The 13,314-nt window shown below is 42.6% G+C and overlaps 1 protein-coding gene across 1 annotated transcript; it reads right to left on the bottom strand.

Annotated features, from left to right (window-relative positions):
• Nucleotides 1-9,350: 9,350 nt before the first annotated feature.
• Nucleotides 9,351-10,935, bottom strand: LOC146632906 (uncharacterized). Its single transcript, XM_085354774.1, has 3 exons — nt 10,245-10,935; nt 9,962-10,130; nt 9,351-9,450 (listed from the first exon to the last, which is right to left on the bottom strand). Exons 1-3 carry the CDS (start codon nt 10,933-10,935, stop codon nt 9,351-9,353), a joined length of 960 nt encoding a protein of 319 aa, XP_085210900.1.
• Nucleotides 10,936-13,314: the final 2,379 nt, after the last annotated feature.

Genomic DNA, 13,314 nt, shown 5'->3' on the forward strand with positions numbered 1-13,314 from the left:
GCTCCGAGGCGTCAGAGTGAGAAAGGAACAAACCAAATTGAGTCCTCTGGAATTAATTTGAATTTTGCAGACATGTCCCTTCTACTCCCTGAATTAGCCTCTGCTTCGCTCGCTCTCTCTTATTAGCCTGTTGAGGGCAGATAATTAAAAACACATTCAAATGAGCCAAAGATGGAAATGAAGAACAAATCTAGACAGACACAAAAAGGACAGACAGGCGCCCAGATCCCCGCAGACACTGATGCAATCAGTGACCTTTGGATGTGTGCACATTTACATTCACACGCGGGATAGGAGAGAATTCATTTGCCTTTTTAGACGAGAGGGAAACAGAGGAGGAGGCGAAAGGAGGAACAGCGACAGAAGTGATGGAGGGAGACGCGAGGGAGAAACGCAAACCCAGCAAAGAAATGAAACTGAGCGTGAGCGGCAAATGCAGTGGATGGAGATGTGTTCGTGTTGCTGCTTTACCTCCTGCTGACTGTGGCGGTTACAGTCAATAAACGCGTTTTCTCACTGTGTGTTTTTTCTCAGCGTGGATTCCCGTCTCTGCACACCTGAAAGAATCTGACTCTGTAATGAACTTCAAATCAATAAAGCAGATGGGAGGCACAGAGCGGCTCAAACTGGAGTTCATGTCTCTGTGTTTGTGGCTTTCACACACATGTACGAGGAGCCGGTCGAATGATCCAGCCTGTCACCAGGTAGCGACGTCTGGGCTGAAGTGCCACAACCTGCAGTTCCTCTAACGTCCACCTGAGGCTGGTGTTTACGCCCTGATACAAGAAATGTTTCTGCTCTGATTTTCCTCCTTCAAAATAAAATTCTGGAGGTTCACTCAGAAGAGCCTGTCCTTTGTCGATGGGCACATCGTGTCCTTTGAGCTCAGTGTCCACCCTCAGACTGTGACGGACAAAACCATCAGCTAACCAAAGGTGGCCATTAATGCAACTACGTCCATTTCTGTGAAGGTTCTCAGTCACACAGGTCAAGACGCCCAGTCGCTTTTCTTTCCAAGCTCCTTATATAATAAGTGAGACGCTTTACCTCGTACTTCCGGTTAGGGAGGACGAGGCATTCCTCAGAGTCAGTAAACTGCTATTTGGCATCTTCAGTTGTTGGGTGGTGCTCCCACATCGGGGACGCAACAGTAAAAACACAGAACTTGTTGAAAGCAGTGATTCTCAGGCTTGTGGACATCCAAAGTCTCAGTTAACACATCATCAGATGAGGTGTAATCAAATGTCACCAAACTAAGAAACAATAAAACGTTACCCAGCGTGAAAACCCAACTTTCTGAACACAATAACTCGAGAACGAGGCAACATAAGATTTTCAAACAGATACCTTTGATGCATCGACTAAAAATCTTGGATGAGTTTGAATATCTCGACCTCAAAGTCAGAGATGACGTCACGTGGCATTTTCGCCTTCGCTGGGAGGCTGTGGAGTAGTGCTGGTAACTGAAATGTTCCATCTAGTTTTAGCTTTAGTTAACTTCACTATAATAACCTTGAGAAGACAAACAGCTGCAGGTAAACAGAGAGAGGAGCGTTTGGCTTCTGAGCTCAGGTGGTTGTGAGGATCTGGGCGACATGATGGAAACAAATGTGTAATCGATGGAGAGAGGGACACCTGCAGAGTCCAGGCCTCAGCAGGTCAGAGGTGAGGAGGCTAACCTTGGGTGAGGACGACGCTGTCTGCCTGGAGATCGAGACCTCAACCAGCCTGCTGTCGAGCATCCGTCCTCCCACGTCATTAACTCAATAAAGGAAGGAAAATGGCACAAATGAAAACAAAGTAGACTACACGACAGTATTAATCCACCTAATCTGTTTACACGGCGCACGCTCATTTTCAGACACAAAGAAGCAGCATTTCTCGATCTCTTATTCCACTGTGACGTCTCAGCTTTTAACAACTCGCCTCCATCTTCCTCCATTATCCATCTTTCCTTTTAAGGAGTGGTGGGCCCGCCACTGCTCCTGACTTGTCAACTGTGATTTACCGTGCCATTATAAGAGCCGGGTATAAAACACAGGGCTGATAACAAATGCATGGAAAATAAAAATCTGCAGGTGTTTGCACTGCTGGGTTTGTGTGCTTCTTCAGGCGAAAAATCAGACAGAGTTTACTGAGATCATTTCTCTTCTTCTCTGACGATGCCACCAATCTCTTTCTCTCTCCATCTCTCTTGATGCCGTCTTTCTTTTCCAACTCAATCTTTCACCGTTCCTCTCTGTTCTCTCTCTCTCCAAAAGCAACGTGCATTCCTCACTGTATGATTAAGAGAAAGCGGCAGTAAAAAATAGACCCAGACATCACTGGAAAAGCACATAAATAATACTTTTGCCAGAGGGATAAAGAATAAAACGATGGCACGGCGTCTTATTCGCCATGTGTCTTTGGAACAATGTGATCTGTCTGTTAAAGCGGGACGTAGAAGTCGGGGCACACAGGGGGTGAACGCGGCATATTCATCTTTTTAATATTTGAGATAACAGGTAAGATAACTCACGAAGTTCAAGCATTACTTCTCTGACTGCTGAACATAATGAACTTCAGATTTCGAACCTCTCTATTCTCACGAGCTGTCGTGTGATGCTGCTTTGTCACCGTTACACAGAAAGCTTTCTTTGGTGTCGGTGCCGTGGCTGTGGAGCGATACCAACCCTGTTTTATAGACCCTGAGGTCTCCCGAGGAGGCAGCGGCGGTGTCAGCTGGTTCGTGTTTGTCTCCTTTTTGTTTAGAAATTCCTTTGGGTTCAGGAAACGTTTCCAGTGTGGCTAAAAAACTGACCAGTTGAGAGCGGCTGAGCTGTCTGAAGCCATAAAGCGGTCACAGGACACATTCTGCATACATGAGCCACACCAGCATCTTTGACAAACTGGCACAAATTGATACCCGGGCAGTGATAATGGGCTGGACTGTTGGGCTACAAGACGTGCTAAAAGAATGATGATGTTAAATCTCGTGTTGTTCCTGGTTTATTCCTACATGTTCCCTGCACAACATGATTTATACACAGATCTGGCTGTTTTTTAAAGGAGCAGGATGCTTGCAGTTTTTGTCCCCAGTTTGCTATCATGAAGTCCTGTTTTTCTTAGAGTGCACTTCAGTTCAGGATGATCAATAAGGTTGTAAATCACAGTCTGCATTTCTGCAGAGAGCTGCTTGCAAATCATCAAGGCGTTAACAAATGTTGATGGGGAGTAAAATTATGTAGATGATGTTGAATATTTTCTAATTTACTGGAAAACTGGAGGTAAGCAGCAAGACAGAAATGACTAAAAACCCCAAAAAGTGTATCTGAGAAATGAAAGGACAGAAAACTGGGCTGGTGATGGTCAGACGATGAAGAAAGCGGTCATCTTCAAACAGAGCATCGCCCCGGGAACATCGCTGTGATCTCGTAGAGTTCACAGGTCCTCCGAGCCCAAGCCAAAGAAGCTGATGACATCATTTTTTTGATTTTTATTCCTCACATGAAACATCCAGGCTCCGGTGTGAGAATTTAAAGAGAAACATGATTTCTGACTGTAAATATGACCAAAGATGGATTACATGCAAAATATTTCCTCCGATAGGTCTTGTTTTTAATCATTCCAAGAGTTCAGTTCAAACTGTTGATGTTTCCTGTTTTCTAATTTGTTTGAATACAGCAGAGATGAAGCATTTTATACTTGATCAAACACCCAACCACCAAACACTGCAGTTCCTCTAATGTCCAGCAGGGGCAGCAGTGAGTTAATCCCCATAGACTGCCATGTTAAAACTTTGCAGCTGAAATAAACACGCAACACACAATTTGGCCCCTCATAACAACTTCACAATAACTCACACTTTTAACTTACAGTTTGCATTATTAGGGGCGTGGCCTCTAGCTGTCTGCTAGCTTCACCTGAACTGGACCTGTGGACTGTGTTTGTGCTGTTGGAGCCTTTTGGAGCGATTTAATGACACTAACAGAGGAGTGTGTGTAACATTATATGCTAAATGCCTCCTGTGCACGTGAAGTCGTATTTCAAGAAAGCGAACCATCTTAATTTTTTTAATCTTTTTTAGCCACAGTTTTAAAGTTTGATGTAAAAATCTTTTCTTTTTCACAGTGAATGTGGGATGGAGCAGGGAGGACACCACGGTGGGATAAAAGTCTCAGCAAAGAAAGCACAATATCCGTCTTGTAGAAGTGACAGAAAAACTTAAGGGGAAAAACCCTGACTTGTCCCCGTAATGAGGCCACTGCATCCTGAGGCGACGCTCTAAAGCCACAGATCGATAGCAGAGGAGATGGCTCTGACAAGGCTGACTCACTGAGGTTAAGACAATCACAGCATTTTTCAATCTGCAGGCCAGAGCTCACTGATCTCTGCCATCAAACTGGGACTCGACTGCTCCTCCACAGTCCTCATACTTGAATTGTTTTTTAACACAGCTTCCTCTTATGTTGGGTCATTTCCTTGGCATACCTGCTGCAGGTAGGCATGCCAGCGCTCTTTCTCAGGACGACCCACTAATGATTTTTTTTAAAAATACTGAAATCAAAATAAAATCTTGACTTTTAGAGGGTGTGGGGTGTGGCACAAGAGAACAAACTAAAGCTAAGCTCGCTCTAGAAACAAGAATAACTGCGCTGCTTCATGAGTGGATCCATCAGGGGCTTATGAGATATTGAGATAATGTTAAGTTCTAGTTATTATTAGTTTGTCTTAGTTGAGTTTAGTCTAGTTCACAGGTCTCAAACTCCAGTCCTCGAGGGCCGCTGTCCTGAAACTCTTCCATGTGTCCCTGTTGCGGCACACCTGGATAAAATTAGCAGGTCATTAGTAAGACTGACTGCATGCTGAGGTGGAAATTCAGCCATTTGATTCATGTCACAGCAGCTCATTAGTGAATGAACATGGTGCAATAAAAGTAAAAAATTTCAAACACTTATATTTACTTCAGTTTACTTGAGCAGGGTGAGGGGTTGCCTTCTCAGCAGTCAGTCTTGCAAACTGTATCCAGGTGTGTTGCAGCAGGGACACATTTAAAGGTTTCAGGCCCTCGAGGACTGGAGCTTGCCAGCCTGGTCTAGTTTCTGTTATCATCTGTGGCTCCCTGTTTATGGGTCTTTTCCTGCTTGTCTGTGTGGGTCTTCCTTGTGTCTCTATCCTCTGTCCCTGTTGGTGTGTTTCCTCCTCGTGCTCATGTCTCCTGTCTGTCACGTATATCCATGAATGTTTCCTCATGTCTCGTTCCCTCCTTCTCATGTCCTCTGTGGTTCAGTTTCTCTCTCTCTCTCCTTTGTCTCAGTGTATCTCTCCCCATGTTTCCTGTTTTATTTTGAAAGTCTTGTGTTTCCATGTTCAGTGTGTTTAGTTTTGCTGCCCCTGTGGCGTCATGTTGTTTGTGTCAGCTGTGTTTCCTCTTCTCTCATTCTGTGTATTTAGGTCCTCTGTCTGCCTCTGTTCAGTGTCAGGTTGTTTGTTCAGCTCATCTCATGTCTGTGGATTTTTCACGTCTTCATGTTTCATTTTACTTAGTTTCGTTTTTCCCCAGTTCACCTCGCCTTGTTTTCTGTTGTGCTGTCAGGCTAATAAACAGCTTTTTGCTATACTTAGTTTTCTTTCCCGTGTCTGCACCACAACACCCCGGCTGCTCCGCTGTAACGGGACCCTTCGAAATCTGGGAGGTCAGATTTGATGAATCAATTACATGATACAATTATGGTGATTTGCTAATAAAATAAAATGGTAACAGACTTTACCCATATTTAAAAGAACCGCATAAATTTGTGACCCACACGCAGCATTTCATGGACAAACTATGGCATCAGTCAGAATCACCTGAGAGTGCTGCTGCAATCAGATGTTTAATCGTTAAAGCCCTCACACACAGACCTTACTCTGCCAACTTTGTGTTTCAGGACAGTCCATCTGTGCAAAGCATATATGTTCGTAATATTTTGTCACTGTGTGTACAGCTACAGAGTCTAAACTCAAAAACTTGATGAAAGCAGAGTTTAAAGCAGCGCTGCTGGATCGAATCAGATGATTCAGCTTCTCATATTCCCTCTTAATAGAAACTCATCTCTCCAGTTTTCTTCAAAAAAAGAGAAAATCTTTATTGGAAAACCTCGGCGGTGCCATCAAACATTTAAAGTGTTGTAAGCGGCGCGTATGAGCATCACTGACTTTAATTAGAAGATGCTTTAACACCATGCTGTGATCTGTGGCTCATTCAGGAAGCTCGGTTTCAGCGCAGCGGTGGATCCAAACATCAGACTGCAAACACACCAACACTGAGCTTTATTTTAATCCCAGTAACTAAACCCGAACACCCCAGTGACCCTGACGACCGGCTCGATGACGAGGTGAGGCACCTCTGAGGTCATTATTTGATTTTTGATTTTGCTTTTTACTCTGTGTCAGTAAAAGATGACTTGTATGTAATCCTGTTTGCTTCACGCCGTCTTTGCTGCTCCACACGACTTCCTGTTTGTTTGTGCGTGTGAGAGAGAGAGAGGTGGAGTGAGAGCTTGAACAGGAGGCCGGAGCTGATCCGCCGCTGTCAGGCTTCTCTAACTACTCATTTAATCCCTCTTAACCCACACTTCACCGGGTGGCTGGAAGGCAATTTAGTTTCACAACAGGTGAAACATCTTGTTATGATTATTTTTCTTATTTCTTGTAAAACTGCAGCAAATTGAACACACAGTGGGAAGACCGGTGCATAAGGAGATCAGAATGACCTCGGAGCGGCTGCCCCCTCTGCACAAACACAAGCTGTTGTGTTGAAATATGAGTCGCATGTTCACAGATCAAATTCTGGTAAATAATAAACAAACACAACATTTTTTAGATGGTTTTCAAATTTCAGCACTTTGCCTCAAACTGGAATTTTAGCAGTGCTGACATTATAAAAGTGACCACAGCAAGCTACAACTTTCAGTATGCACATCTGCAAAACATCAAATATTCACCTTTTCAGAGCAGATTCTTCCAAACTCACAGGGCTGCTTAAAGCTATGGTGAAGGTGACGAAGGTGAAAACAGTCAAATAATTTAAGACCAAATAAAAAATGATCAAAATACAACAAAAACCTGCAAAAAGGATCAAACAGATACAGCAGGTTAAAAGTCACAATAAATAAATGTTAAAGGGCGACAGAGTCAGTCAGTCCGCAGCAAGAGTACGAGGAGGGAAACTGTATGGCAGTTGGTTCAACAAATGGATGAAGTATGTTTAAATATTTATATATTAAAACATATAGAAGAAAAAATACAGTATGAGCAACATATTCTCATTCTGGGCTTAGCAGACTGATGACCTGGGGGGACGCTGATGCAGAACCTGTGCAAAATGTTGTAGAACCTGTTTGCAGAGGCCAGCGGGGAGAACAGTCCACGTGGGGGTGTGAGGAGTCCCTGACCGTGGTTTTGGCTCAAGACAAGCAAAGGGAAGAGAAATCTTCCAGTCAGAGGCTCCACAGTCTCACACAGACATGCAGCCGGTTGAAAGGATCTCTGTGATGTTTCTGTAAAACGTAGCGAGGATGGGCTGGCTCTCTCTCAACTCCACAATGATCTGTATGAATGAAACGTGACAATGAGATTAGCAGTGGCCTTAAACTGGATCGCTCCTTCTGAAAGTCCAGAAATAATTCACGGCGTTAGTAGAAATGGAAAATCCTTCCAGGTTTGCCGAACACAGAGAGACACAGAGAGTAGCATTAAGCTAACATTGTTGTGTGGTAGCAGTGGCTAGCCTGCTGCTGCCCACACAGCCAACGACAAGCTTTGTCGTTTGTTCACCCAGAGGCCGCTTGTGTGTGTTATTAATGAGACCATTGCACACTTTTGTTGCTACGTCCATGTTTTATGTTGCTGTGAAAGTGAAATATGAAGCTCACATCAGACGCCCCCCCCCCCCACAATGAAGCTTCCTCTTTCCTCTGTGCGTCTATAGATACGCACAGTTCGTGCACATTACAAAAACATGCTGTCGCACAAAAAAAAGCTGATCTTCATAACCAAATCTTTGTTGTTCTCTTTGCACACTGAATAGCAACACAACAGAAGTACCAGCACAGGAGGGCAGCGGCTCTGGGCCTGAAACAATGCACTCTTCATCACCAGCCAGAGACCCCCTCCTCTCCTCAACACGACCCCCGTCTCCCTCTCCGACCCCACACACTCCACATCCTCAGTGTTTCCTGCGTCACCACAGTGCCACTCTGCAGCCAGAGAGAGAAAGCAGGCAATGGATGACATGCTTTTACAGAAACTGGAAGCGAGGAGAGGACAGACTGCAGACGTACACTGTAAAAAAAAAACGTGCTGTTTTTACAGGAAAACCCTGGCAGCTGGGGTTACCAGGGACTTCCTGTAAAAACGCTTTACAGATGCAACTTGTAAATTGATTTACAGTGAATGAATCTCAGATTAAAACTGTTAAATCTACAGGAAAAAGAAGTTAATTTCACACATAGATGTGATATATAAATACACTATTTCCTGTATCTTTTACAAGTAATAAATGCTTTTTGTGGATCCATAAACTGCAAAATTAACAGGGAAATATCGTACAAAGAACTAATTTAAAATGGTAGAACTACGGTGAAACTGTGCATATTAAATGGAGCTGCTCTGTAAATTATACATAAGATCTATGCTGAATATTATATGTTTTAATGTAAAATTTTAACCATAACCCAGCAAATTTCTTACTGCTACGCCTACACCCAAACATGCAAAAATACACATGAGAAAACACAAGAGAGGAAAATATCACTTTTGGGAAATTTATTTTGCAGCCACATTAGCAAAATGACAGCAAATGGATCCATTTTTCCAACTAACACAATATGCAAGGCACACAGCAACTACACAATTCAATCAAAATATAGGCTATAAAAGCTGTGGAACATTCCTGCAAAGCAAGAACCATGTTCATGAAACAAGCATTTGTTAGACCCTCCACCAGAAAAAGTTAAATAACCTGTTAAGACTTTAAAACAAAAAACACATATTGTGCCAAAAATGATCATAATCACCGTGCAACGCAACACACACCCTGCTGTCACCACAACCATGGCCCTGGTCAGAAAACATCAGCAAAACCACGTGGTGAAACAAACCTACACATGTGGTCTAGAAACACTGCAGTAGCCGCATGCTGTTTTTTTTCTTTTCTTATGTAAATAAAGAACATTCCTACAAAGAAAGAACATCTTCATGAATTGGCTTCATGCATTCGACCAGTAAAAGGTTCCAGTACACATTGTGGAACAAAATTAACAAAGTAAAAGTAACAGTCCACAGAGAGTCAAGATTTAGGCTTAGCGCCACTCGTGGTCGGCGAGATCCTAAATCAGGGTGAGGACTCGAGGGTTCACACTGAGACGACGCTTTGAGTTTTTGTTCTCTACTTTGGTTCCTTTTTCTGGGTTTATGGAGAAGAAACACCTGTAGAATAACAATCATATAAAAGTTTATTAAGCATTTTTATAATTGATCAGTTAAAATACACATACAAAGTAAGTAAAAATTAAGTATATACATATATATACAGTCATGGCCATGACCACGTTCAAGACAAAGTATAACCAAAATGCTGTGGGGAAGTGAACAATGCATGGTCAAAAGTATTGGCACCCTTCACGAGTGTCTTCTGCAGTGATATGTCACACTTTAGCATTGTTAAAATCCAAAGCAAAGGTTATAGGTAGTCAGACGTCAGTTGACGCTTGGTCTAGCCCTGAGTCTCGGCCAGGCTTGGACCCAGATTCAGACTGTTAATGTATTTAAAAAAACCAAACAAACAAAAACAACAACAACAAAAAACAGAAAAAACAACTGAAACCGGCTCCAAAGCCGACCGAGACTCAGAGCCAGACCTGGACTCGAACCACATCAAAGCCAGACTCCAGATCCCAGAGTCTCAGTTATAAGAAATAACAAAGCCATATTTGTTCACCTCTGAAGAAACTCTAAAGTGGAAGCCAGCTCAGATGGATAATGGATGTTGAAATTGTAGTAGCTCCCGAACATGAGGCACAGTGCAGAAATGAAGGAGGATATGTTTGTGCTGACGAGGTGCCGATCAACACTCAGCATGTATCTTCTTGAGGAATAGCAGGACTGTCCTGTGAAGAAATTATTTAACAGGTTATATGAATAAACACGGCAGTCACATGACATTCTATAAAAAATGCACTTAAAAAAAAAAAGAGGGAGAGAGAGCTATGAAACAGACTCACCACACATGATAATAGTGGGTGTCAGAGGCACTTGCTCCAGTTGTACCTCATCTGCCAGACATGTATCTTCAACACAGAGAAGCATGGACTCCTCCTTCTCTTCAAAGTAGCTGAGTAGCTGTTTAAGGTAAAAGAGACACATGTTTCTGAGATAAGAATGACTATCCTTCTCTGGCATATCACTGGCTGAACTAGCAGATGCCATGGTTTCATGTGTGTTTTCTGAATATTCTGTACTGTCATTTGGGGGCTGAGGACGAGATTCCTTGTACATGTCATCAATACCATCTGGGGAACAAGCTTTATGCTTCCTACACATGTGAGAAGTAAATGATGACTTTTTTGTAAACATATGCTTACAACCACTTACTGGACATGACACAGACCTGCCCTCTGCAATATGATCATTTAAGTGAGACACTAGCTCTTTCACTGTTTGAAAATGGCGGGCACATAATGAAACTGCACATTTTAAATCTGCAACAAGAGCTTTAGGAGTAGCTTGAAGTGCAGGTGCATTGTGCACACGATAAAAATGCCCCTTGAAAGCAGAGTACGTGGTGAATGTTTGGCTGCAATTGGCGCCAACACATTTAAAAATACAACAAGGCTCATTCTTATGCACTCTGCAATGTAGTACATAGCCTCTTAATGTGACCAATACCTTTTTACAAAAGACGCAGATGATCATTTTTAGTATTTCTAAAGTTTGCCTGTGCTTTTCAGCTGAACTAGCATGCTAGCGCTAGGTTATGAGCCTTGGTCTAAATATCAACTGGTGCTTTTATCTCGAAAAAACGTCGCCAAGATATTGACGAACAAACACAGATCCTCAAAAAACACTTGAAATCGTATGTTTGTAATTTGTCCTAACAACGTAGTTGCTGAAAGTTCGATGTTTTCTTCTCCCGTCTTCTCTCTCGTGCTGGCTCGTTAGCTATAGTCGTGAACTAGGCGCTCTTCTCCTCCCGCCCTCACGTCATTATCCAATCAGAGACGAGCTTCAGATGCACATTCAAAATTAGGCGCGCTCAGTGCAACTGTGAGTGGCCTGAAGTAGCTTACAGCTCTGTGGAGATGAGGCACCATAGAGATCCTATGGGAGGCACTGTAAGTTTGTTTAGCCTTTAATAATGAGACATTGCTGACCTAACCCAAAAAAGTATTCTAGTCTAAGTATCACATTGCAATTAAAAGAAACATAAAGAATACAAGCATTATGACAGAAGCATTACTTAGTCGTTAAATAATAATTTCTTATTGGTTACCCTACAATAGGCTGCAAATGATTTAAGAAAAAAACATGATGTAAACAATTTTAATTGTATATTTTTATATAGCCTATAAATGGAGAGGCAACCTCTCAGGTTCACAATGACATCTTCTGTGAAAACATTTTTATTAGTCCAATCCATGACTTTGCATCATTTCATGAATCATGTTAAAAGTAGGCCCAGTACATCCATGCAGTTGTAAAGTGACTTACATATACGTCATGTGTTTTTAAGAAAAACTGACTAAAACTGTGATTTTTACAGTATTTGCATGTCAAATTAACATGATTGTTTGGTTATGAGTATTACGGTGTTTCACTGTTTTTATTCACAGTATTTGTAGTTTTAACCAATAAATTTGATTATAATCACACATTCATGTTGTAAATATAACAGGAACATTCTGTTTAAAGGTTCACAATAATTCACTGTGATCGAAACAGGAAAGTTGTGTTTTGGGGTTTACTATACATTTCTGTAGGGGTTTTACATGGTTTTTATGTCAATTTCACTGCCCTTTTTTACAGTGTACGAGGACTGCACACAGGAGAGAACAGGACAACCCAGAGGCGCGTTTCACCCTGCATTTCACGTCAGCCATTCAAAGCTGCAGCACAGGACACAACTGAATAACCTCTGTGCAGTATGAGTGTGTGACTGATGAGAGCTTTCTTTATTTTGTTCTTTATTTTTTGATGCTTGCACAAATAAAAACAGGACACATCTTGGAATTCCACAGGAGACGGTCTGTTTCCCACTGCTTCCCAAAGACGTGCAGCGTTACAGGTACTCTCTGCTGAGGCTTTTGTTCAGTGAGAGCTGGGTCTGATGCAACAAGTCACCAAACTGATGTGCAGTCATGCAGATTTAGCTCAAGTGCATCTCTGTGTGAACAACATGCTCAAAGGTCATCATCATCATCATCACCTTTATTTATAAAGCCCTTTAAAACAACCACAGCTGACACAAAGTGCTGTACATTGGAACTGTAAAATAAAATCACATGAGATATAAATAAAAACCAAATAAAAGAAGAGTGAAATCGTTAATTAAATAACTACTTCAATTAAAAGAGAAACTAAGTCTCACTGAGGTTAAAAGCCAAGGAATAAAAGTGGGTTTTAAGAAGTGATTTAAAAGTGGACAGTGAAGGCGCCTCTCTAACATGCATGGGCAAATTATTCCATAATTTTGGAGCCACAATAGAGAAGGCCCCGCCCCTCTGAGCTTCCTCCTGGATCTCGGTACCTCCAGGAGCAGCTGGTCAGCTGACCTGAGAGACCGACAGGGTGTGTGGGGATGAAGAAGCTCAGAGAGGTAAGGCGGGGCAAGACTGTGAAGGCACGGGGGTTATATGCTCTCTTTTTCGAGTTCCTGTTAGGAGTCGTGAAGCCGCATTTTGAACCAGCTGCCGACCTGAGAGCAATGACTGACTGACCCCCACATAAAGTGAGTTACAGTCCAGGCGGAAAGAAATGAAAGCATGGATCACTGCTTCAAGGTGCTGCCTCGAAAGAAAAGATTTTACTCTTGCCAGTCGCCTTAAATGATAAAAACAAAAAGGTGACATTTGTCCGCCAACGTCTCGAGTTCTGCTCTTTGTTAAGGAAGAGATTCCGAGCTTATCCTCTGCTCTCTTCTTTAACTGGCTGTGGCTGTGTGATGACATCACTGTCAGCGTGCGAGGAATGAGTGTGGTGGGCGTTGTCCTTGGTTCAAACCAGTGTTCCTTCTGTCGCCAAGATCAAGTCAGCAAAGAGAGCAGTTAGCCAACCACTGGAGCAGCACAAAGGTGT

Source organism: Diplotaxodon limnothrissa, linkage group LG5 (assembly GCF_057381915.1).
Source record: "Diplotaxodon limnothrissa isolate DT_005_m linkage group LG5, D_limnothrissa_male_GT1.1, whole genome shotgun sequence".
In the NCBI taxonomy this organism is placed as follows: domain Eukaryota; kingdom Metazoa; phylum Chordata; class Actinopteri; order Cichliformes; family Cichlidae; genus Diplotaxodon; species Diplotaxodon limnothrissa.